General features: G+C 39.0%; 1 protein-coding gene across 1 annotated transcript; it reads right to left on the reverse strand.

Annotated features, from left to right (window-relative positions):
- Positions 1-329: 329 nt before the first annotated feature.
- On the reverse strand, positions 330-27,038 carry smchd1 (structural maintenance of chromosomes flexible hinge domain containing 1; the record flags this gene model as incomplete). The annotated part of the gene is given in 36 exon segments (XM_037693937.1): positions 330-441; positions 529-678; positions 769-937; positions 1,018-1,088; positions 1,490-1,599; positions 4,444-4,625; positions 4,703-4,822; positions 4,915-5,000; positions 5,146-5,265; positions 5,507-5,627; positions 5,695-5,850; positions 5,976-6,107; positions 8,803-8,875; positions 10,779-10,840; positions 10,927-11,036; positions 11,117-11,274; positions 11,881-11,960; positions 12,047-12,175; positions 12,269-12,430; positions 17,098-17,216; positions 17,298-17,383; positions 18,900-19,042; positions 19,133-19,357; positions 19,456-19,584; positions 19,905-20,044; positions 20,587-20,659; positions 24,322-24,424; positions 24,511-24,652; positions 24,744-24,863; positions 25,038-25,118; positions 25,484-25,594; positions 25,747-25,829; positions 25,996-26,105; positions 26,323-26,436; positions 26,534-26,737; positions 26,855-27,038. Coding segments are annotated over 36 exon segments (4,335 nt in total). The 3' UTR covers positions 330-343.

Raw genomic sequence — 27,038 nt, forward strand, 5'->3', positions numbered from 1 at the left:
TCACCTCTTTCCCACAAACCAAACTGTGAATCCAGATGTTTTTCAGTGTATAAATCTGTTTATTGTGCATGAGGTTTGGGTTACGTTGTTCAGAGCCACCAGTAAATAGTTTTATTTACGTCATATAGTTCACAGTATATGAAATTCAGTAGAATCAGCCAGTGGAAAAACAAGAATAATAAAAATAAACATAGAAAACAAAGATTTCAGATACTTTGAAATCTGTCTAACTTCAGTAAGTTTCATTAATTTGGCAGTCAAACATAAAAAAAAAAAAAAACGACCAAAGAAAAAAAAACCATTTACATCGAAATAAAAAAAAATAAAAACTTCTGTTGCTGTATTAAAACTCAGAGGAGTATCCCTGTCTTTGTCTTTTCGTCTTGATGCCCGACGGCTCTCCAGTGTCCTCAGGTCCTCGTTTCCATTGTCTCACTGATGCTGCATGAAAAACACTAAATAATTAGAAACACTACAAACAAAAACAGAAAAGTGTGTGTGTGTGTGGGTGGGGGGGGGGATCATCACCGAGTTGTTCATCAATGTCCGCAAGCTGCTTTTTTATCTCTTCCATTTTTTGTTGCTTTTGGGCCATATCGGGTGATTTCCAGTGTTTGGTCCAGTCCATCTCAGCTGTTTGTCTCTTCATCACAGCTGAGTGGTACTGACAGAGCAGCTCTGTCCAAAACAGAAAACTTCAAGTCCAGTCGGACTGAGCAGGGTGTGAAATAACAACAAAAGAAATAAAACGATTGTAAGAGGTGTCACCTTTTTGTTCCTGAAGTATGGCATAGTGATGGGGAAACGGGGCTCCAAACACTTTTAGTCTGTGAATGGGTGGGGCTCTGTTCTGGGCACCTCCGAATTTACCCTGGGAACTGATCCGGTCTCCCTGTAGGGTCAGTATGGTGGGACAGTGGATTCTGTTCTCCACAACCTGCGAACAACAGCTCATTTAGAGGATAATGAACTCGGGCGGTCTGCTCCGGCACCACTCTGTCAGCGAGGATCACTCACTTTCTTCCTGTAGTTGGTTGCAGACTCCAGGTCTCTCATCAGAATAGTGGTTCCGAGGAGGTTTTTAAAAACTGGGGAGTAAGCACAACCAGGAACCACATCAAGTCATTTAAGAACTTTGAGGCTTTTTAAAATTTTATTTGACACAACGCTTCAGCACACTTTAAACTGGTATCTAGATAAAAGTAACTCAAAAACAAAAAGATAAAAACGTCATTAATTAGATGAAAAAGGCCTCATTTCCACTGCAGTGACAGTCTCAGTGGAGGAATCCCCTCCCCCAATGTGAGTTAGATTCCAGGTGGAAACATTTAACAAAATGCCTTTTGGAGTGGTGGGGGGGAAAGAAGGAAAACACCCCAACAACAGCAAACACAGAGAAGTGGGACACATTTACAAATCTGCAAAAACTTTGGACCCCTACTACAACTCTGACTCATCCAAAACAACCAAATGAACTCAAACAGCTCACCGATTTCACAGCTCTGCTGTTCGTGGGGGAAAGTCAGAAAGTCCTTGGCGTAGACCGGGTTCCCAGGAGGATCGAAAAGTTTGTGGCCATTTCTTATGTGTGGCAGCGGTCTGCAAGCAATTCAAACCTTTATTATTACAACATTTTCTCCGAAATGACATCATGCAGGCTCACTTTTTAAATCGTGTATAAGAAGAAGGGTTTGTTTTTGTTCTAACTTTAGAGTTTTAAACTTGTTTAAGATGTTTAAACTCCAACTCAGAACTATTTTTTTTTTAAATTTGGCCATCTACTGCTGTACAGGAGACAAATGGCACCGGACAGACATTTAAACATGAACTTATTTTAAGGACCCTGAAAGGTGTTGGAGCCAACTTTAGCACTTTGTCTCCCCCCTTCTGGCATTAAGAGCAACTACACGAAGAGGGAAAACCAACAAACAAACAAAAAAAAAACAAACCGACAATAATATTAATTTTAGGTAGACTTAGTCCTAAAATACCTCCCATTACCAGGCTCCAGCTCTAACTGAACAAAACATCTTAATGTAACCAACTGCAAAGTATATTAAAATTATATTAAATACATAAAAAGTATATAAATGAGAATTTAAACAAAATTAGGGTTGCATGATATTATCGGCATGGTATCAGCCAATATTAGCGATAAAGTTAAATATCGGACTCTGGCCATTCCATTTTGCCACATTTCAGGCTTCAATCATAAAGATATAAAATTTTAATTTTTTGTGAAGAATCAACAACAAGTGGGACACAATCGTGAAGTGGAATGAAATTTATTGGATGTGTCAAACTTTTTTAACAAATAAAAAACTGAAAAGTGGGGCGTGCAATATTATTGGGCCCCTTTACTTTCAGTGCAGCAAACTCACTCCAGAAGTTCAGTGAGGATCTATGAATGATCCAATGATGTCCCAAATGACTGATGATGATAAATAGAATCCACCTGTGTGTAATCAAGTCTCTGTATAAATGCACCTGCTCTGTGATAGTCTCAGGGTTCTGTTCAAAGTGCAGAGAGCATCATGAAGACCAAGGAACACACCAGGCAGGTCCAAGATACTGTTGTGGAGAAGTTTAAAGCCGGATTTGGATACAAAAAGATTTCCCAAGCTTTAAACATCCTAAGGAGCACTGTGCAAGCAATCATATTGAAATGGAAGGAGTATCAGACCACTGCAAATCTACCAAGACCCGGCCGTCCCTCTAAACATTCATCTGGAACAAGGAGAAGACTGATCAGAGATGCAGCCAAGAGGCTCATGATCACTCTGGATGAACTGCAGAGATCTACAGCTGAGGTGGGAGAGTCTGTCCATAGGACAACAATCAGTCAGACACTGCACAAATCTGGCCTTTATGGAAGAGTGGCAAGAAGAAAGCCATTTCTCAAAGATATCCATAAAAAGTGTTGTTTAAAGTTTGTCACAAGCACCTGGGAGACACCAAACATGTGGAAGAAGGTGCTCTGGTCACATGAAACCAAAATCGAACTGTTTGGCCACAATGCAAAATTATATGTTTGGTGTAAAAGCAACACAGCTCATCACCCTGAACACACCATCCCCACTGTCAAACATGGTGGTGGCAGCATCATGGTTTGGGCCTGCTTTTCGTCAGCAGGGACAGGGAAGATGGTCAGAATTGATGGGAAGATGGATGGGGCCAAATACAGGACCATTCTGGAAGAAAACCTGTTTGGGTCTGCAAGAGACCCGAGACTGGGACGGAGATTTATCTTCCAACAAGACAATGATCCAAAACATAAAGCCAAATCTACAATGGAATGGTTCACAAATAAACGTATCCAGGTGTTGGAATGGCCAAGTCAAAGTCCAGACCTGAATCCAATCGAGAATCTGTGGAAAGAGCTGAAGACTGCTGTTCACAAACGCTCTCCATCCAACCTCACTGAGCTCGAGCTGTTTTGCAGGAAGAATGGGCAAGAATTTCAGTCTCTCGATGTGCAACACTGATAGAGACAAACCCCAAGAGACTTGCAGCTGGAACTGCAGCAAAAGGCGGCGCTACAAAGTATTAACGCAAGGGGTCGAATAATATTGCACGCCCCACTTTTCAGCTTTTTATTTGTTTAAAAAGTTTGACACAACCAATAAATTTCATTCCACTTCACGATTGTGTCCCACTTGTTGTTGATTCTTCACAAAAAATTAAAATTTTATATCTTTATGTTTGAAGCCTGACATGTGGCAAAAGGTTGAAAAGTTCAAGGGGGCCGAATACTTTCGCAAGGTACTGTATATGTAAGACATTGTTTTTGTATGACTGAGTGTTGTCATTGTGTTAAGAGTAAATGTCAGGAATAAATTTGACATTAAACATAATCCAAGTTGAAGTGTTGCATCATTTTCAGCCCCTTTCTGGCATCTACACTTGGTAGCAGGTCAAATTGAGAAAGACCACGCAGAATAATGTAGTATTTTAATTCAACAGCAGTGAAAGCCATGTAGTCTCTGTAAGTAGGTCTAGGGGAAAAATATCGGTATTGGCATCGGTCATCGTCCTAATAAGTTTTAATATATTGGAATATCGGATAATGGCCAAAAATCCAATATCGTGCCTCCCTAAAAAAACAAATGTATAATATTAAATACACAAGTGTTATATAAATTCTTGTCACCAGTATTCGCACAATAAGCTAAAATAAAAGAATAAAAATGTTTCCATGTATGTACTTGAACGTTTTCACCATTTACTGCTAATAGTTTGGAAGATAATTTCTTTAGCTGTTTTTGTTGCTTTCGAGCTGCAGACAAATCTTCATAATTGTTGTTGTGATACCAGTTAAAAAATAATTACTGGCAACAAAAACAAACAAAAAAACGCCCAATGTAATTTAACCAGCAGGGAGTGCTTGGACTCCAAGGGAAATCTTCGAGGTTATTTACCAAAGGCATAACCTAAGAGTCGTACCTGTCGAACTGTTGCACAAAGATACTGTCGAGGGCCATGACCTGCTGATTGCCACCTGAGTTGTAGTAGATCCTCCGAGCGGCTGCTGTTGTTCTGGTGATCACACAGTCCATGTCACCCCCTAAATGCCAGGAGATGACCCTCGCAGCATCGTCATCCATAATTACGGCCAAATGGCCTACCTGCGTTCATAAAACATGTTTAAGCACACGCCTTTTAAATTCAATAGTAGTTGTATAGCTTATAAACATGCTGTCACCGTTCCAATCACATCCTGGCCGTTGTAGTTGTTAGAGATGTTGCAGACTCTCCTGGGCATGTTCTCAATCATTTCAATTTCAGCCCGCTTCTCTGTCAGTAACTTCACAATATCTTGGATCTACAAAGAATTTGAAAGTCATAAATCCTACATTCAGAAAAACACCACGACTAGAACTGAGGGAAACAGTTAAAAATCTCTCCTGAACTTACAGACACAGAATGAGGAACGTTCACATTTTTCCTGTTCAGCTCGTCTTTGAGGGCCGCCTCCTTCTTAGAGGTGTCCTGGACCTGAGCTACGTGCAGAAACAGGTTTTAAACCGGAGATCACGCAAAGAAATGACCATGATGGTTTCAAAGCCAAGTTTTAATCCAACGTTGCGTAAAACAAGAGCAGTGTTTTCATCGACGAGACAGTAAACGCCACACAAGAAATCTCACCTGCGAGCATTTCCAGGAGTTGGTTGAAGGAACAACACGTTTCTTCGTAGCGAGCGAGAGCGGCACTCAGCTCGTCCTTCTTCCTCGACAGCTCGGACATTTTTCTTTGGTTTTCAACATCTAAAATGAAAAATTAAAAACAGACACATGCGTGGTGTTTTTGTACATACACCAGTTACAGCCCCTCTACTGGAAGCTCTTGCACTGACTGTTTCGTTTCTGGCTCAAAATCGCAGATAAAAATTAATTTTTTTTATTATGGATAAGACAAGAAAATGGAGATGAAGACTGTATGTCCACATTAAGAGGGATTCTTATAATAAGACAGAGGTTATAGCAGCAGAAGAGCCTCGTTCTGTACCATTGTAAAAATGGAAGGGAAGCTCAAAAGAAACCAGGGACGCGGTCGGCACTTGCGCTTTAAAGACGACAACGTATCTGCTGCCATTCTCGCCGGGGCTGTTCTCCATGATCGCCAGTCTCTGAGGACAGAAATTAGCGTTAATATGTAGGGCTGCATAAAAACAAACTTATGAGGACACTACTTACATTAACGTGGGCACTTCCTTCATTTAAGGGAATTTGAACGTTGCTTGTTTTTCCTTCAAACAGAGGGACGCTTCTGCTCTGCTCATCAGCAAGACATCGTATGGAGACAACCACCGTCCCATTCAGATCCTGTCCGGCTGAATTACCAAATTTATCCTGGGGTAAAAAAAAACTCTTTGTCAACAACATTGCACGTTTAAAGCTTTGACAGTGCATTATATTAATGAGAAAGAAGAGAAAAAGTAGAATCTATTTTCCTGTTGGTCTGAAATGCAGCTCACCATTATCTTTAGAGTCATGCTCTCAACCAGGATTCGGCTGGAGATGTCGGTGCTGATGGAAACTACAGGGGTTGGTGGCTGGGAGTCGGGTCCCAGTTTGACAGGCTGATTGGCCACAACAGTTATGCTGATCTAAGAAATGGAAGGAAAAAAAAGCAAGGTTAAGGCATATTGTGCCCTACAACCCTTCAACAATAAAGAAAAAATGTAGCTGCAACCTTTAAATACTACATACATAATAGGGGTGCAGAAAAAAAAAAGTTTTTTCGACGAATCAAGATTCTTAGCCCTGGCGATTCTGAATCGTTTCTAAAGGTCCAAAAATCGATTTTAAAATGCATATAAGTTTTATATTTTTTCCACTCCTACTCCCCGTTCGGCTGCCGTAGAATTGAGCCATGTAGGCCACCGTACAGCAAGCTAGTTAGCCAGCTCCCTTTATCTGAATGGAGCCTGTTAGCATGGAGGAGGGGGACAGCGCGATTCAACCCGCTGCTTCGTCTTTAAAAATCATTTCAGATCCTACAATGTTCCGTGGGAATACAGAGCTTCACAAAAGCACAGTTGTTTACAAGAAGCGTAAAATAAAATTGCGGTACAGTATTTTGGAAATACGACAAAATTCACGGAAGATGAAAGCGAAGCAGCTGACCAGCGAACTCTGCAACAAACTTCCAGGCTTCTCCCAAAGGCTGTGAAGAGTTCCCTCTCCATCTCCTGCTGTATCAAAAAGGATTTACGATCAGACAGCTCAGTGGAAGGTGAGAGGTTCAGGTTTATTTTTAATATGATGGATTCAATGTACGTTATTCCTTCATGTAGATTTTTTTTTTTGCGATAAAGCACCACAACTTCACCATGAAACAACAAATGGGAGAAGCTCTGATGCAGCTGCAGATCAAAGGTTACTGTTTTTTCTCATATTATACTAAAACTTATAGACAAGTTGTACAACAAACTTAACGCAATTTGTCTTTTTAACAGGTTGAAGAGGACAGATGAGACATCACCTGGAGACAGTTCTAAATGATTAGTTTATGGTTTATAAATTATAGTTCAGAAGAGGTTTTTGTGCAGGTTTCCACAGGTTTTGAAATTTTGTTAAAGATTTACTAAATATGAATCAATATGGTTAAGACTGAAGTCTGTATATTTCATATTAGGTTAAGTTTTGAAAATATAACAAATGTTAGAGTAATATGGTTAAAAATAACTGAAGTCTGTATTTTATTTTGAGTTAAAGGTTAATATACTATGGTAGGGTGAAGTCTGTTTACTTTTGTATTTATATATTTTGAATTATTTGTCTGTGATGGACTGGAGACCTGTCCAGGTGCCTCTCACACAGTGATGGCTGGATGTGGGCACCAGTGATACCAGTGACTCGAAAAGAAATAAGTGGATAAAGATGATGGATGGATGAATTATTTGTTCCTAGATATTTTTTTTTTTTGAAAAATTCAGGCAACTAAGCTAACCTAATACTGGTAATTGAAGTTACAGAATTTTATGCACTCCTATATTTTTTCCTATTTTTATTATAAATATAAAATAAATCAAAAATATTTGATACAGTAAAGAACCTAAAATGATTGTTTTAAATAAATGTTCTATTTGTTTACATCGTTGTTTAATCTTTTCAGCTTGTCAGTTCCATACACATTATAACTGAAACAAAATTTATGACCATGTCAATAGAAAAATCGTTTCTGAATCGAAAACCATTTTTAAATCGTATTGTGACAACAAAAATCAGAATCGAATCGGATTGCCAGACACTGAGAGATTCGCACCCCTAATACACAACACCTTATTTTAAAAAAAAAATAAATAAAAAAAAAAAAATCTCAATTTATTTTTACTAAAAGATGTTCTACAGTTGTTATGAGACCCAAGTCTGAGCTTTGGTTTGGCATTTCCACAGACTTTTCCTTCTTTTTGGACCAACTAAAGATGGCTACTATGCAAAAATGGCCATTTAATGATCAGCTAAACAGATATTCAGCTAAAATCTGACGTAGTTTGATAGTAGATAAGAGTCATGCTACATACATATTCGTTCTTTCAGTATTGAATGACATCGTACATAACATTTTTAGGTTTGAACAAAACGGCTAAACCCTCGTTCGCTTCTCATAAGATGATCTTGCATGAAAAATGGTGGGAGATGTGCATTCTTTCAAGGAACGCTAAGCCTTTAACTTCCCATAGTTTCATTCTTTTTTTAACTGTGCTGAGAAGATGTTTTTACAAGGTACTCTTCTTTTATCAGGTTTCCAGGGTTCATAGCTGTGTAGGAGCACTGATATTATGTAGCGCTGGTATCCTGTTCTCCTTGGTCTAAAATGTGTTGATAAGATACGCTTGTTTTTGTTTAGCCTTGATTGTTAGAAAGTGGATGCTGTGATGGCCACTGGAACAGCTGTGTGCAGATGCTCAAAACCTTGAGCAGAGAACAGAAAAGAGGATGGAGGAGAATCCAAAACATATATTATATAATGTGTTGTATTTAAACTTCAGTCCATCTATATTACCCAGGACCTTGACTCAAGGCTTGCTTGCTGATCTGCATTTTGTTGGGTCAGTGAATAAGAGATAAGAACTTTATTGATCCCACAGGAGATTGTTGTAAAACTTTAAATAAACCTTTAAATCACGCATCGGATCCCAGCAACTCTTTGACTCTTCAGTTTATGACTGGTAATGAACATTTGAAGGCTGCTTTTCAGAGAAGCTTCCTAAGAAAAAGGTTAAACTATATTTGATTAATTCTGGGCTAAGTTAGACATGGCATTTAGATGTACGTTCAGCATGTGCATAAACCAACCGGAATACTGCGCAGAGAACGCAGACAAAACTGGATGGTGTGCTGCCCAGCACGCTCTGGGATCACTTTATCTCTGCAACGAAACACAATTTGTTCGCATTAACAAAGGCTGCTTTTAAAAAGATTTCCAGAACAACACATTTCTTTTCACTGCATATACAAAAACTTGATTAAGAAAAAAGTTAGCAATGATCAGAAAACATTGAGAAACCTACCGTAATTTCCAGATTATAAATCGCTACTTTTTTCCACACGCTTTGAACCCCATGGCTTATTTAGTTATTTATTTCATTTACAGTTTAAAATAAATATGTCACATGTTAACATACACAAAAGTCCTGAATGAAAAGGAGTATTTTGAAGAATTTTTTTTATATAGTGTACCCCTTCTCCCAAAGTCAATCTACTACAGCACAAGCAAGCGTCACTCAACCACCCACTTCTTTGAACACAAAACAGGCAATGTGCATATATAAAGAAAACAAACAAACAAACAAAATATCTTTGTTATTATACAGCACTCTGACTCAATATACTTCATTGTACCTTGAAAGAAAATTATATTATTATTTTCTTAAAAGTAAAAATAGATCTACTCTCTTTGGTTTCTTTAGACACAGATTTGTTCCATAAACAGAAATACAACAACCCATTTGTTTAGTTCTTTGTTTTTAAAAAAAATATCTGATCCTCTCAAGTTAAAAATTAATTCAACCTTTATTTATACAGGTTAATCCCATTGAGCCTCAGGGACTCATTTACAAGAGAGACCCCAAAATGTGCAGTAACCCTTTCACCACCTGGCTCGTTATATTTTGAGATCAACTATTCAATATAGGTCCCAAATAAATTCCTATCACCTTATGGTGAGAAATACATTCCAGTGTATATTAACTGTGTCTAGAAGGATAACTACGATTCTCACGAGGTTTACCCACAAGAACAATATAATATAACCTACAAGTTATTTTTCACAGTGTACTGCTGAATGAAGAAATGAGATTCTTACAAGAAACGTTCTTTTCTTTTGTATTAAACATGAAAATCAGAACACAAAATTAAACAGGGGATAAATGCTGTCTCTTTTAATGAATATTTTTTTGCAAACACATTGGCAACATACTGTTATGTATTTTAAACATGCACTATACAATGCTACAGCTAATTTATGCATTTTGTTTGACTAACGAGCCGCATGCCGCCAAAACATTTAGCCTCGTCACACCCGGGTGCTCACATAGCTGCCTAATGCAAGCCTTTCTTTAGGGGTGGGTCCTCGTGACTCAGTGAGACTACCTGTATAAACAAAGGTAAAAAAAATATATATATGACCAAAGAAATTACCGAACAGGTCATAGTGGACCATTGAAACTGGGAGAACGGGGATCCCCCTGCATGCACAGAGCAACTTTTGCTCAAGTCTGTAGAACAGCACAAGCTTGTTGCACAGAAGGAAGGTGACAATAGCGTTCAATGACTTCCTGGTAGGCTATAATTTTTTTTTTTTTTTAACCAGCTGTGTTACAGGTACTGTTCGGAAAAAAAAATAAACACTTACTGTACATATTTGTGTATGTTACTGGTACGTATTTAAGTAAAAAAAAAAAAAAAAAAATCTTTCTGTGTAAATATCTTATGTTACAACATGGACACCTGTGGCTTATAGATGAGCGCAGCCTGTATATGCACAAAATTATCTTTTTTTTTTACTTAGTGGCTGTGGCTTGTATTTGGATGCGCTCAATAATCAGGAAATTATGGTAATTTGTATAATATAATACTGAAGCTCAGTTAATATCCATCTTTAGGTTTCAATTAGCCTGATTATTTAATTTGTAATAATTTATGTTTTCATTACAGAAAAGAGTGAGTTTAGTTGGCACGCAGAAAAGAGAATTTTTAAAATGTAAATATATCCCTTTAAACATCCAACAGATCTCAGACAGAACAGAGGCAGTAATGTAAAAGCATGTTACCTAAAGTGAAAACAGTCTTTCTTCTCATTTTCCATGGGTTTGCTGCACTTCAGCTCAGTGATCTGAGCAAGAGACAAGGATCAGTGTTACTACACACAAGCTAAGCTGCGTTTAAGGCAGCTTTTCTTGTTGGAAGTCAATTACTAACCATTGAATGCAGCGGCGGCGTCACTCCCTCCCACAGCAACATGGACAGATCCGCAGGGTTAAAGGCTGTAATAGGACTTCCTTCTTCAGACACAACCATCACGGAGAAAACTGAAACACACAAACACAACGTCAGCTTCCTGAAGGGTCACAAATAACTGACTGTATAAATGATGTGAAGAAGTACAAACCAGGGAAAGTGTCTCCAGCACAAAAACTGGCACTGGTGTCATAGTTCACTTGCAGTCTGACAGGTTTGTTTGGATCAGGGATGATGGTGAGCTGCACTGATGGACCAGGGATAGGGTTCTTGTTAAACGACCCTATAAACTCCAGCTGATAGTACCCTCTAGTGGAAGAAAAGAGCCACAAGAACCTTTTTGTGAGTTGTGGAACACAACGTCTTAGTTTAGGTCTATTTAAAACACGTTTTTATTCTGCTTATGAAGACGAACTGATTTAAAAGAATTACATATATCCAAATGATAGAACAGGTTGGATTATTTAAATGTTAAAAATGGAGCGTTAATACAACCGTGTCAACTTTAGCAGAACAAATGACCCAGAATAATATTTCATAAGGAAAATGGTTCCAGTTGCAACATTAAAAGCGAGGTTTTGTGATTGTTATGCGCTTATGTAATGCAAATTTGATGGCAGAAATTGAAAAGCTGTTATGAAGAAGGCAGGAATCCATTTCCTACTTCTCCACTTGAGATGCTGACGGTCAGAATTAAACATTTTCTCCAAACTATGTCGTTCAAAAAGCCATCTACAAGTAAGATCATAATTAGTCATTACTGTTCCACATAACCTCACCTCAAATATCTGAACTATCCCTTTCACTCAAAAACAGTTTAAGAAAAGGCAATAACATGCATTTATTTTCCCCTTTTACCCCAGGTCAACAGTTTATTTATAGTAAAACAGGCACCAAAAACGTTTACACACTTACTTTGTGCCTTTCACACCATTTACTGTGAAAGAGGCTTTTCCTTCGGTGTCGACAGGTTGTGAAATGACATTCGTTGACACCTGTAAGAATAAGAAGATCTCATATTTTTTCAACAGAATCATTCTGAGCACATGACTTGACAACTTTTAATTCTTGTCAAGCGGACCTTTAGTGTCTGGGGGGACGACCTTATTTCCACCACAACCCTCTGGTCTGGAGACGGGTTTCCCCACTCATCGCACAGTTGGACCAGGAATGGCGTGGGGATGCCGTGTCCATTCAAGACCTGCAAAGGCTGATAAACATGGGGAACAAATAAATAAATAAATAAAGTTTAACCTCTACAGCATGACAGATATAAAATCCATAAATGAAGCGATTTCTTTACCGGCTCAGGTTTGCTGACCAGTATAAGTTGAGAAGGGACTCCTGCGGTCAGTTTAACGATGGTGCGTTCTGTAAAGCTGCTGTAGTTGAAGCAAATCTCTCTGGGCCCAAGAGACCCAGAGCAGAAACGAACTCCGGTCACTGCAACTGAACTGCTGCTCTCCTGTAACACACACCAGGAAAGGCTGTCTGATCTGTTGCGGTTGTTGTTGTTATCCATTATTGTTTTTGTTGGTTTCTACTTTTTGGTGTCCTGTTATGTAATCTGTTGCTATGTGCTTGTTCTGTTTGTCCCTGTACAGCACTTTGGTGTGCTTTGTCACTGTTTAAAGTGCTATATAAATAAATTGGTATGGTATGGTATGATCTTAAATTAAGTAAATTTAAATTTAAACAAAATCATGTTCAAACTAGGGCTGGGCGATATGGACCAAAATTAATATCACAATATTTTTTTAAATATAAAAAAAAAAGGCACTATACGATATATATCTCAATATTGTTTTATTTCCATAAAGTAATAACAAAATATATTTCTAAGTCAAAGCTTTGTCCCAATTGTCACACAGGCACCTTTATTAACAAACAGCTGTAACTGTAAAAAATAAATATGTCTCAAAAATAAAATAAAGATTTTTTTTACCCTGCATAACAAAACCTAAAACACAGCTGTGCACTTAAAATTTAAACAGAAAACATACAGAGCAAACATAATGAAAGGATGACTTGCTCTTTAAAAAGTCTGATTCTAATGAAGTATATTCATTCAACTGTTAACCTTTATTAACAAAGCCCACATTATTGTGTAGTTGGCTTATTTACTGAGCTCAGTTCTGATAGTTATGGCTTGTTTCGTTCTGAATTTCATGATTCCTATTGAATGCACCGTGGCTGTTCCGACACTAGTGAACGCATCGCTCTGTGTAAAGTGCCATGTTGCGTGCGTTGGAGTTTTTTTCTCTCCTGACACGGATGGGGCCTTGCTGCTCGAGCTTCTGTTTGCACTTTTACTGGTTTACTGCTGTGTGTAAATGCCAGAAGAAATACAGCAAATGAATCACCCTAAGCTGGATATCGGTCTCCATGTTTTTTAATGGGAAGACAACTTCATGCCTTGTCGCTCTAAACCAAATAATTACCTGGAGAACACCAAACCTCTTCTTTTTAGCAGCTTTCGGCACGATACCCAGTCAATTTCACACCTATCAGGAATTTACATCTACTGTATGTCAACAGAGTGGCTTCACTGTGAGTCAAACTAACAAAGACCCTAACGAACCCCTATTGTGACGATTGATAGGGCAATCTGCATATTTATATAGCTTAGCTCACTTTATGGCCCTATTTACACGGACACGGTGGGGGGAAACGTAGGTTTTTTCGTATGTTAATTAGAGGAAAAGATCCGCATTGACATGGACAAATTCTGTGTTTACACGCAACCAGAGGAATCTCCCCCCAACCCTCCTGAATACGCTGTAGTTACCATGCCAGGCCATTAGTTGGCACTGTGAATTTTGTACCTTCACCTTATGCACATGCGTTCTGCTCCTTTCCTCTGGGCTAAAAGCTCAGTTAACATCTTAACAACAAGTTAAAGCTGGATTTTGGACAAGAGTCAACAGATTTGACACTAAGCAGGACCATTTCGTCTAACAGCTCCACACCGGTCGCTGAGTGGACCAGAACTGAGTCGACAATGATGATGTCGGACTTTACTCCGTGATAATCAGTAGCCGATTTACAGCAGGTAAATCAACGTTCTTAATAATGTTTGCTTGCGTTTACTTCGATTAGAAAACAACCAACCGAGTTTTTTTATTCTTCCTGCGAGGAGAAGCTGCCCTCCCACCAGAGACGGACCAGTTCTGAACAAGGCTTGGCCCAGGTGCGGTGCAGGAGGACGTCGAAGAGAGAAATGTCATGTTGAATAAACTATTCATTTAAAATTCCCCTCATTTCTTTTTTCCAATCCATTGAATGTTTTAAGCTGCATTAAGCAAAGGAGTGACAGCCTGAATGAGCCAGAAAAACAACTTGGGACCAGTATCCGGGATGAAAACAGAGCAGAGTCCAGTTCATTAAAGTATTTTACAGTTTGGTTAACTTGTTTTTAATAGTGTGTTCAGTTTAATTATTAGTGTTTGTGTGACATAGTTTGTGGTGTTGAATGAATAAATAAATAAAAACTAAACCTGATGTCTTCATTTTCAACTTTAATAACACGAAGCATGTTTTGCATCGTTTAAACCACGAGTCCAGATAACTTCATTATACATCTCCCACGCTAACATTAATACTGTTTATTATTGTTAAACTGTTATTTAGCACATTTAGTATGTTATAGTGCAGCGCAACATGTGAAATATTTGTCTGTTTAGTTCTATAAACAGCGATATTAGAACTGGATCCAACTGGTGTCTCTTCCAACACAGATGTTGGTCACAGCAGCTACATTCAGGTGTAGATTAATTAAACATGAGACTCAAAATATATTCCATCAGTCGTAGCTCAGAAAGCAGTGTGTCCGCCGCCATGTTGTTGATAGAAATATGCCATCTGTTCGCGTGTGCGCATGCAGTTTAATACAAAGCCTCAGCAGGAGATATTTACATTAACAGCGGGCGGTCAGCCGAAAACCTCCACTCTGGAAGGTGGGTACAGAAACCTCTGGATTCAAAGAGGGGGGCTACTGGTGTTGTGTAAATGAACAGAAGAACCGCAGAGAGAGGGCTTGTCTCACTGCAGCACCGTTACATTTTTAAGGGATTAAACCTGCAAATCAATCAATTCTTGGTGTTGCCTTGACCTTTGACCTCAGAGCCTCTTAGACCTCTTTGTTAGGAATGCTTTTAGCTAGCCATAGAAGAAGGAGGACTTTTCCTATGTATTGTCAGAGCTTTTTCATTATCTATGTTATTTAAGTTTTATGATCTCGTCTGTTAAGTGTCTCATGTATACATCCAGACATGTATACATCCAGACACGTATACATCCAGACCTTTGAGACGTCAGGATTAAAACACTGTTTTGGTGATGAAGAGTGGAAGGGAGCTGGGGGTGGGGGTGGGTGGGGGGTTTATAGCATTAGATTATCACCATTTAGTTCATTCCAGCTGTTGGAAAATTACCTGAAATTACACATATGTCTTATTTTTTAAACAAATGAACAACTACATGATGTAACTCTTTACTTCTAGTTTCTTTTGAAACTATTTTAACTCAATTTAAATGTTACAATGATAATTTATAAAGAACAGTTATCTTATGTGCCTGTTTTGTTTCTGTAAGCAAATGCTGGCATATAATAAGACTAAGGAAAAACCTGAGACTTTAAAGAATGACAAAGTGCTAAATGAAGGAGAACAGGTTTAGTAAACAAGATTATTTTATTGGTTACTGGGAGGCTTTGGGGGCACGCTGGATCAAGTTTGTGATTTTGGCTAAACTGTTCTCGGTTTTGATTGTACACGATGTACTCATTATTACATTAAACTGCATTTATACCTATTTTTCCATTACACATATGAATATATTACAAAGTTTCCAGACCCTAAAGATGGAACATTAATTAGATCGATCAGACTTTTTTAGGTTTTTGCAACTACGAGCCTACTATAATAAGAATTGTAATGTACTAACTAGACTCATCACAGATACAGCTTGAATTTTTCAAAATGCTAAGGCAGGCCCATACATCTATAATAAACAAAGCAATTTCCAAAATATAGAATATACTAATGCAGGCTAAAAAGATAGACACGCTGCATATAAAGGGAAGATGGGAACAAGAATCAGGAACAAAAATAACAGTCAAGGAATGGGAGAATATTTGTAGTTTCCAGTGGTCCTCAACTACTGTAGCTCGCTGGGGTGGAGGGAACACTGTTGGAAAAATATTATAAAGGTATTTTAAAACACCATATCAAAACAGATATGGGAAAGGGAACTCAAGAGTGTTGGAGGAAATGTGGTTCGATAGAAGCAAATCACTATCACATTTTTTGGGATTGTCTCAAAGTGAGAGGCTATTGGGCTGATATCAATAAGGGCTTAAATTATGTATTTAAAATTATAATACAACAAAACTTTCAGACTTTGTATTTGGGACAGAGGATAAAATAAGCCAACGGGGATGATGTAAAATTGTTACAGGCTCTTATGGCGGCTAGTAAAAAGCAATTACAAAAAAATGGTTAAGCCCTGTCCCCCCCAAATATGGATGACTGGATTCAAGTGGTTCTAGATATTTATAAAATGGAAAAATTAACATATTTGTTAATAATAATTTTTTTATTATTATTATTATTATTTTTTTTTTTACAAAATTTGGAATAAATGGATCATATATATTGCCCCCTTTTCACAAGCTTTTCACTAATCTTGTCAGGTAAACCCCTTAAATTTAGTTAATCTGGAGTGGAGTTTTCTTTTATTTATTTCTATATTTACATTTCCTCTCTTAAAGGTGTGTTTTCTATATGTAATACATGATTCAGGTGTTTGAGTTTCTATGTAAGGAATCATTGGATTCCTGCATTTATTTAATGTTCTTTTCTTCCCCCCTTTTATTTATTTATTTTTTTATTATTTTTCCCCCCTCCTCTGTAGTTTTGTTATTTATGTTTAAAAATGAAAATTGGGAAGGGTTGTGAAGTAAAAGTTGTTATATTGCAATGTCATTGTAACTTACCCTTTCCATTGATAAAAAAAATAAACTGCATTTATACATAAAACAGTTAATGTCTTCCTGAGGGGCTGCCAACGTTTTATAAATATTTATTTTTTAACTTTAGGTCAAGTTTGCATTTCGTCTATTAGAGTTCCAACCTGCCATTTGAAGGTGATGTTCGATTTGTCGAGACCCTCGGCTTCCACCGTTATGCTCTTCACACTGGCTTGGGTGAGTCTGTTGGTCACATTGTCATACTGGTCCACAAGCTCCAAAACTGTTGAAGAACACAGCAGGTCTCGTGAAATAAAACAATAACAACAAAAATATGCATGTGTGTATTAATGAGCAAACATACTGATATGCTCTAACAAGGTTTCACCAAGCTTCAGTGTGTTTTGGGGTAAAGTTGCTTTTAGTCGAGCTGGTTCATCTGGACAAGGCCTACAAACAAAACAGACACAGACACTCAGAAAGTCTCATTTGGAAAAAAAACAGGCATACACTTTCTTGTGGGAAACTGGAAAATAGCAACAAGTTTCTACGTTTACAGATATATGAAGCTACATAAAGGAACATTGCAAAGGAAACAACTTGCTTATTGATGCATTTTGATAGGAGGCCTGGCAGGCCCAGAAGTGGAAACTTGAAGAACGCTCCTACTTTTATAGGAGACCACATTTAGGTGAGACAAACATCAGATGGAGAGATGAAAAAAACGGTGAGCTAGTCTAATCTGATCACATTTACCAGCCAGGAAGTGACCCACTGACAGACTGCTTATGAGAACAGGCAGCATCAGCGGTCAGTCTCAGGCCAACCTGCTCCTGCTGGTCACAGGTTTGGACCATACCAGGCTCAGACCCACACCAAGATGACCCTGTGTATCCCTACGAAGGACATTATCTGATCCTCCTTTACACAGCTGCAGCCTCCTGGAAGGAATGGAGCTGTAAATTGTGGAAGCTGTCAGTTTCAGCCCATGAGAGGAGACCTGTTGAATCACTCTGCTTGTTGTGTGTGTTTCAAGTGCAACTTTTCCTTTTTTTCAGAACCAGAGAAAGGAGGTGTCTGTGACCCTATTCTTCATGCATAATCATATAAATGATGTAATTCTAGCTGGTCTTCTTTGTTTGAGACATGAAGTAGGAAGAGTATGTACAGTATGATTTATAAAAAGCTTATGCACAACAGAGCTGGAGCTTTTGACTGGGGACTTTTTGAAGTTCGTGGAGCTTGTTGCTTTTAGGCTTGGATGGTAAATTACCTTCTGTTGGCCATGGGTCCTTTTGACCCAGGGGTGACGGGAGGGATTACAAAACCAGCATTTATCTTAACAAGTTTCTTCTTTTTGTTTTTAAAATTGCTTTTTGAGAGACATACCGGTAATCTTGTAAGCATAAGAGATAGACTGAGTTACTTACTGTACCTTTTTTACCTTTAAATTTTGATATAACCAAATGTGAGTTTTTTTTTTTTTTTTTACATTTACCATCCTTTGTTGTACTGTTGCAATTTTAATATAATTTTGCCTGTGTGCACTAAAATAATATCAGCAGAGACTGGTGATTAATTAAGTACTGGTGAGTCCTATTTACCTGTAATATATTCTTGTATACTGCGGAAAACCTCTCCTTAAAAGCACCTGCACTTATCCTACCGCAGTTTAGATTTTTGTCTTTAAATTTTTTTTAGATCTTAACAAAAGCATTTCACTTGTGTCCTGCACATCGCCTTTTTTGTTTTTTCACTTTTAATAAAGTTTCCTGTGAGCAGCAAAACCTGAGAAAGCAGTTTGTGGATATTTTAGCTGAATAGTTACAATGTAAAACTGTAACACATCATGCATTTAGTTACACCAAACTTCAGTTTATCTAAGTGCAACGTTCCATCTTTATTTCCTTCTTTCAAACAAGAACGCAGCTATAATGTAGCTGATGAAGGAGATGTCATGGCTTACACAATGGTGAAGCAGGAAGACACACTCAGGTCCTGGTAGGACACCTGGTAGAAACGCTCCTCAGTCACATGGGTGGGCACTTGTACATCAGGCAGTCTCCCCTTGACCAAACCCCTCCGACTTACATCTGGCGTCCAGTTAACCTTACACACAGACAGGGTGCATACTTTAAAGACACAAGACAGAAAAAAAATCCACACTTATATTTAGAAAATAATTTGCCACATGCACACCTTAATACTGGAGGCCATTTCTGGATTGACTGACACTTCCATGCCAGATTCATCATACAACTTATAAAACAGATGCTGCAGCAGTCCTCCAGCTTGCCACTCAATCTTTTCTTTGTCCCTGAGCACCAACTTTTCCTCCCCCTGACAGAAGAGCTCCATCCGTGAGACTCGACTGCTGGGCATGACCTTCAGCTCCAACACGACTGGCGCTACTTTTTTCTGATTCTAACACAAAACAAAGGAGATGGAAACAGTGTGAGCAAACCTCAAGATAAGAACATGCAGTTGGACTTTTTATTTTTTTATTATTACGTTATACTTACAGGCATGTCAAATGCAGCATTAAGCATTTGTGGCTCCCCATTTGTTATACTAAGGTTTATGGGTTTTGTCTCGAGCTGGCCTGCTCCGGTGCTGCTGCAGTCTGCCTCCACCGTGGAAAACCCTGAAAGCTTAAAAGAGCACCCAAAACAAAAGGAGAGGAGACTAATAAACATATATAATCTCATAAAGTTTAATATGAATTTCAAATCTATTAAACACAATGTATGGTTTAAAAATATATACAAAAAGGTAAAAAAAACTGTTCTACACACATTTTGCAGAGAGAAAAAAAAAAAGCAATTTAAAGGAAATTAAACCAGATTAATCCTTTTTGAAGATTTGGTTCCTCATAAATTAACCCAGCATATAAGATTATAATTTTTAAAACTGGCTGTTTATTCTCCAAACAAATTCCTGTCATAGTTTACCAGTACAAGGATGTAAATACCTGACAGCGAACTATCTGTTTGGGGTTAGCGGTGACGTTCCCAGCCTCGTCGTGAACTTCAACGTTAAAGCTAGCTTTGTTTCCATTCTCCACTTTGACTGGGTTTGTGTCCGGTTTCACATGAAGTGAATGTGGATCTCCTGAAATATATGTACAAGATATTTATGTACAAATTGACCAGTAGGAACCGCTAGTAAAATATGATGTTACAGGAGCCAAAACAATCCTGAGGAATAGGGTTCCTTCACAATTTTAGTTTTAAAATTTCACATTTATGCAGACGCACTTTAATTTCTTTAACTTTTCTTTTAAAAGTTTAGATATTCATCATATAAATTATAAAAAAGATTCTTAAATCAAAAATACTAATTTTTACTTTTAATACCAGACCTAAAAAAATCCTAAAAGCAATTTTCTAAACTTTTATGAGCATCTAGGAACCCTTCAGGAAGTCGGGGGTTTCAGTTTTCAACATTATGTGCAAAATAACATTTTTATGAAAACAGAAAATATCAGTAAGTTCTTTGTAAATTGATAATAAAAAAATAAATGTAAATTATTTATTTCATCCGAGCTTATTAATTTAATTAAGTTAGCTAAAAATTACTTTTCAAACAATTGGAAGTTCAAAGTCCCAAAAAAACATCATGAACTGTAAATACTGAAATAAACAAAGTCTTACCAGGAAGCAGACTGATTTTAATGGTTTGTGTATCATTTTTCAGCCCAGGAAGTGTCACATTCAGGTCATAACTCTGTAAAATAAATTGTATTTAATTAAATAAACATCAAACCTCAAATCCAGGAGGAACAATGTGAGTTACGTCCTGGCCATGGAACACTGGACCAGCTCTTTACCCTCACTAGGGTCCTTGAGGGGTCATAAGAGTTGGCCCATCCAGTCTACATGTGTTTTGTGAACTTGGAGAAGGCTTTTAAGTCCAAGTTCAAGTCAAGTTTATTGTCATTCGCATCACATGTGGTACATGAGGTGGAACAAAATTGTGTACTCAAGGTTTTTCAGGTCTCTCTTGTAAAGAGTCCCAGCGGCCCAATAGGACTAACCTGTATAAATAAAGGTTGAATGAATGAAAGTGTACTCAAGGTCCCAGTTACACCCAAAAATAGCAAAAATATAAAGTATAAAAAGAAACAGTGTAAGGAGCTAAGATATATACACGCTAAGCAAAGGCCACACGGTACGCTAAAGATCTAAGATATACGCTAAACACTAATAATGTAAAACAATATGGTCAGCTCGAACATGAGTCTGTGGTGAGAAGATGGGTATGAATGAATACAGCAACATGAAATAATCAGCAGCACAGATAAGTCACATATCCCCAATTTAAGTGGCATTAAAATGATTATCCTGGTTAGGGATTTATGAGTCTAACGGCCAGCCCCCACATACTCAGGAATACTGTGTGTACTCCGTGACCCACGCGGACTCAGCATGTACCGTACTGTGCACAGACGGTTGAGACTTCATACTTGAGCATGCACCCTGAAGGGCTGCAGCCCAGCTCTGCAGGTAAGGGGTGTTTACCTTCGGGACAAATTGAGGTTGCTGATTGTTCATTTGCTGACACACTTACTGGATTGATTGACAGGTCGCGTCGCAAATCCGACTCATGAAAAATAAATAAATAACATAAAAATAACGAGAGCTGCCGGTGGCCTGGGTAGAGGCAGGGCGACTCAGGAGCAGCGGCAGCAGTGTTCTGTGTTTATATGTTACTCAGTGACCAGTAACCTCACCTGGAGAGCAAACAATTCCTGTCTGGTCAAGAAGGCCCACCAGCATCTCTACTTCCTCAGGAAGCTGCGGAGAGCTGGACTTGGGAGGTCTGTCCTGAAGAGCTTCTATCGCTGTGTGGTGGAGAGCGTTCTCTGCACCTGCATCACCGTGTGGCACGGCAACTGCACTGCTTCTGAGAGGATGAGTCTGCAGAGGGTGGTTAAGGCTGCACAGAAGACTTTGGGGAGCAGCCTTCCCACCACCTCAGACCTCTACACATCACAATGCAGGGTGAGGGTGCTCCGCATCATGAAGGACTCCACTCATACTGCACACAGTCTGTTCTAGCCCCTCTCCTCAAGCAGGTGGCTGAGGAGCATTCAGAGCCAGACCGCCAGGCTCTGAAACAGTTTCTTCCCTGCAGCTGTCAAACTGCTGAACTCGAGCTGCACTTAATTCAGCTTCATCTTACTTTTTTTTAAAACTCTATTTATTTTAAATGTATATATTTATACTCTTTGTATTTATTTATTTGTTAGGCTTTTTGATCTGGGACCTGAGTCTGAATTTTGTACCATAAACATGCAAATGTGAGCTGGTATGACAATAAAAAATCCTTGAATATGTTGTTAATAAAAAGTTCTAAAACATAAAAAAACAGGGAGCACTGGCCCTGCAGCACACACGTCAGTCCGGTCCACCAGGAAATCTCCAGACCCTCCTGATTAGGGTTGGGGAATTTAACACACTAGTGAATGACATGAAGATGATGGACAGCAGGAAACATCTGGAATATTTTAGAATGGATTCTAGCAAGTTCGATGAGCTAGTTGGGCACTTAGCCCTGTTTCTTTGCCACCAGAGCAGCCACTGCACACCTGTCAGCGCTGCACAGAGCGGCAGTTGCACTGTGCATCCTTGCGACTGGTTGCTCGGAATACAAAGAGAGGTTGGTGTCGCATACAAAACAGTCTGTTGCAGGGCAGTTTATTGTGCTACACAGAGTACGTGTTCATGGTTATAAAAATTGATCTTTGCGCGGACAGGGCTGGCGGATGTCCGCTTCGAGTCTGCATTAAGTCTGCCTCAAATACACACAGACCTCTGTGGAGTGAAGTACGCCCGAGTATGTGGGGGCCTTAACAGCCTCAGGGTAGAAGAAGCTGTTCCTTCTACACTTAATGCTTAGAAACATCTTGCCCGAGGGAAGCGGGGCAAAAAGTGTGTGTGCTGGGTGAGTGGGGTCCTTCATGATGCAGGTGGCTCACTTCCTGCATGTGGAGGTGTAGATGCCTGTGATGGTGGGGAGGCTAACTCCAACAGCCTTCTGTGCAGCCTTCACGACTCTCTGCAGTGTTCTATGTTCTGCAGCTGTGCAGCCTCCATGCCACACGTTGATGCTGGAGCACAGGATGCTCTCCACTGCACTACACACAAAATTAGAAGGAGGTGAGGACTGAGGTTCACAGACCAGCTCACCTCAGCCACCTGAGGAAGTAGAGTCGCAGTGTTTCGACCATGTTCCTTGGGGTACACTGTTGGAGGTGCTCCTAAGTATGATTGGGAGCCTGTTGTTACAGGCTGTTTGGTCTCTATATAAGCGGTGCGAGAGTTTGGTTCGCATTGCCGGTAGTAAGTCAGACCCCTTCAGGGTGAGAGTTGGACTCCGCCAGGGCTGCCCGTTGTCATGATTCTGTTCATAACTTTTATGGATAAAATTTCTCTGTGCAGCCAGGGGGCAGAGGGATTCCAGTTTGGTGGCCTCAGGATTCCATCTCTGTTCTTTTCAGATGATGTGGTCCTGCTGGAGTCATCGTGCCGTGATCTTCAGCTTTCACTGGGGTGTTTCACAGTCGAGTGTGAAGCGGCTGGGATGAGAATCAGCACCTCCAAATCGGAAGCCACGGTCCTCAATTGAAAAGGGTGGATTGCTCTCTTCAGGTCGAGGGTAAGGTTCTGCCTCAAGTGGAGGAGTACAAGTATCTCAGGGTTTTGTTAATGAGTGAGGGAAGAATGGAGCCTGAGATTGACAGACGGATTGGTGCAGCGTCTGCAGTATTGCAAACTCAGTACCGGTCCATTGTGGTGAAGAGAGAGCTGAGCTGTAAGGCAAAGCTCTCTGTTTACCTGTCAGTCTACTTTCATATCCTCACCTATGGCCACAAACTCTGGGTAGAGACCCAAAGAAAGAGATCGCAAATACAGACAATTGAAATGAGTTTCCTCCGCAGGGGAGATGGACTCTCCCTTAGAGACAGGGCGAGAAGCTGAGTTATCCAGGACAGACTCCGAGTAGAACCGCTGCTTCTCCATATCGAAAGGAGCCAGTTGAAGTGGTTCGGGCATCTGGTAAGGATGCCCTCTGGGCACCTTACTCGGGAGGTGCTTTGGGCATGTCCAACAGGGAGGAGACCCCGGGGAAGACCCAGGACACACTAGAGAGACTATATCTCTTAGTTGGCCTGCAAATCCTCCCAGAAGAGCTGGAAGAGGTGGCTATGAAAAGAGATGTCTGGGCCTCCCTGCTCAAGTTGCTGCCCCCACGACCCAACTTCAGAACTAGCGGAAGATAATGGATGGATGAATAAACATCAACGGTTGTCATTTCCTAAACTTCAAGCAAATTGTATTTTTTAAGTATTTTATTGCTTCAAGTTAAATTACTTTTTGTGTTACCTTGGATTGCTGGTAATTTTGGACTTTTCCTTTTGCTTTGACACCTTTAATGGTCAAAGTGGTCCCACTGCAGCTCACCGAATGGTAGGTGATTTCTAGGCCACTAAATGAAAGAATATATAAATGAAAGAATGAATGAACAAATTAATGGATGGACGGATAAACAGATTTATGAGTGAAGTGACCCACCTGCATTTTAGTGTAGGCTGGAGTTTGGGAGGTGTTGTTGGGTGGTTGTAACCATCTTTTATCTGCAGAGGAATGTTGAAAGGTATTCCCACACAAAGAGTTTGGCTCATTGTGCCCACAGTAAACGTCTCTGCATTGCCCTCTAACAAGAATCAAAACAACACAAGTGTGTGAGGTATTCGGAAAGTATATTAAACATTAAACTTAAAATACTGAAAGCACAGACTGTTTACCTTTGATTGAGAATTTGAGCATGTAGCTTGGAAGCTGCCTGCCTCCATAGACAGTGGCACAAGCGTCTCTTAACGTCGTGTTCAGTTTCATAGTGTACTTCCCTAAGCTGGTAAGAGTTTCTATCAAGGATGAAAACAAAATGTCTTTTTTTAGTCCATCTATCTATACCCATCTACCCATCTGTATATGCGTTCGTGTATCATACACGCACAGACAGATAAACAGACAGCCAGATAGATACATAAGATTATTTGTGTCTTTAGGTAACGAAAGTAGTAAAAACAGAAATGTACCAATCTTTTTGAACCAGTATCCTATATTATTTGATATGTAGGGAGCAACGAAATTGGCAACCTCCGTGTCTCCTTCAGGACCTAGGTGCAAAAAAGAAAAATTAAATAAAAAAAATGGAGAAGCTAAGTCAAAAAAGGCTAGACTAAACCAAATTAAATTAAACTGAAATAAAATAAGATAAAAAAATGCTAAGTCAAGCTAAATAAAAGCTAAGAAATTAATATAGACTAAGCCAAGTCAAGGTTAAATACATTAGTATGAGCTAAAATACGACAGATCAATCCTTTAATAGAGAATAACATAGTTAAAACATCTATGCTTTGCAACCAATTAACTATAATAAATAATCACCACAGCTAATGACTTATCTCACAAAGTAATAAAAGGCAATGTTTCCCACTTAACATCTGCTTCAACTCAAAGCACATAAAAAACCCAACCTTACCATGATGGACTACGCTGAGGAGAATGCTCAGTTTTATTCCCGGCCCTTGGCCTGTATGTATCTTGGAGATTGAGAGTCCCTTCCTATTAAGAATTTCAACTTTGAGAGGCCCTATAAAAATGTGAAACGCGTGGACATAAATACTCATGAACTGTGTGCTTAAATACTTACAATTTCAATATTTTCATTTTGATGCGGATTGAAGACATTGGTATAAAAACTGATGAAATTTGATGAGGAATGTGAAAAATGTAACACTTTACCTAAAGGACTCCCAGTAAGACAAACATCATTTTTTTGCCAAACGTTGTTGTCTGGCCACTGAACCATTAGCTCTTCTGGAAGCCTGGAAACAAATTAAAATTCACTTGAAGTGACAAAAAAATCTCATCCAGCTTAAAAACAACTTCCAAACAAAACAAGGAAATTAAGGAGTTACTGGGACTGAATAAAAATAAAATAAACCCCCTAAAACTCCAAATAGATTACATTTTCTGTGACTGTTTACTTACTTGTCCATATCGTTGTCAATATTCTTCTTGATGAATTCATCAGTGGCGGTCCTGTCGAGCTTTGAAATGGGTATGAGCTTGGTGAAATTGTCATAAAGTGCATCAGGCTCCTGAGAAAGAAAGTAGCTGTTTAATTTTAGACTCAATATGAGCACAAAGTTCATGAAATTTTAAAATGGATAAAAAATAAAATTATTTTGTACATGCAGATTTCTGACATTTTAGTTTATACCTCAGTCAGAAATAATGTTCTTACAGCACAAAGTAAATAATGATAGTGTATTTTTAATCAGTCTCTCAAACAAGCTACAGTGGTTTCTTTCTTACACGTCTGATTTCCACTTGTCCCCCCGTGGCATAGACATCCCCATCATGATTTCCGTACAGCAAAAATCGAATAACCGTGCCGTAAAGAATTGGCACAGTTTTCTGGGACTTCACCTGCATAAAAAACATGAAAACTTAAGACTGAAGAATGATAAAAAATAAGAAACATGTACAGTAGATTATATTTATATATAAAAAAAGAACTTCTTACAAGTTGTCCTGCTTTGTACGTTTTTCCATCTAACTCAATGGAGGAGAACGTTGCCCAGGGATGCTGATGCCTCTTGATGAGCAAATCTGTTCGTGTTATTGTCTTGATGTATCCAAGAAACTTCACCTGCTTGTCGCACTTTTCATGACAGTTCTGAAGCCACTGCGTGAACTCTTTCTGGATGTTCCCTCTTTTGGGAGTTTTCTGCAAAACATGTAGAAAAGATGTACAAAGCTTTACAAAACGCCTTAATTTTTAACCACTGTGGTTAATTGGCTTCATTGTGTTCCTCTCATCAACAAGCCTGAGATCAATGGTCACCTGAGCATTAACAACAGGAGTGAATATGGTGTCTTTGCTTTTCAGTTTCAGCTCCAGGTCCATAAACTTCAGCTTGCTAGCATTGACCAGGAATTTGTCATCAGTAAAAAGAACCCCGGAAAACCGGCTGTAACACTCTGCAGGTAATGTTGCGCCTTTAACGGGTCGGGAGCACCAATCGAAC

Source organism: Nematolebias whitei, chromosome 20 (genome assembly GCF_014905685.2).
Source record: "Nematolebias whitei isolate Nwh7 chromosome 20, NemWhi1, whole genome shotgun sequence".
NCBI lineage: Eukaryota > Metazoa > Chordata > Actinopteri > Cyprinodontiformes > Rivulidae > Nematolebias > Nematolebias whitei.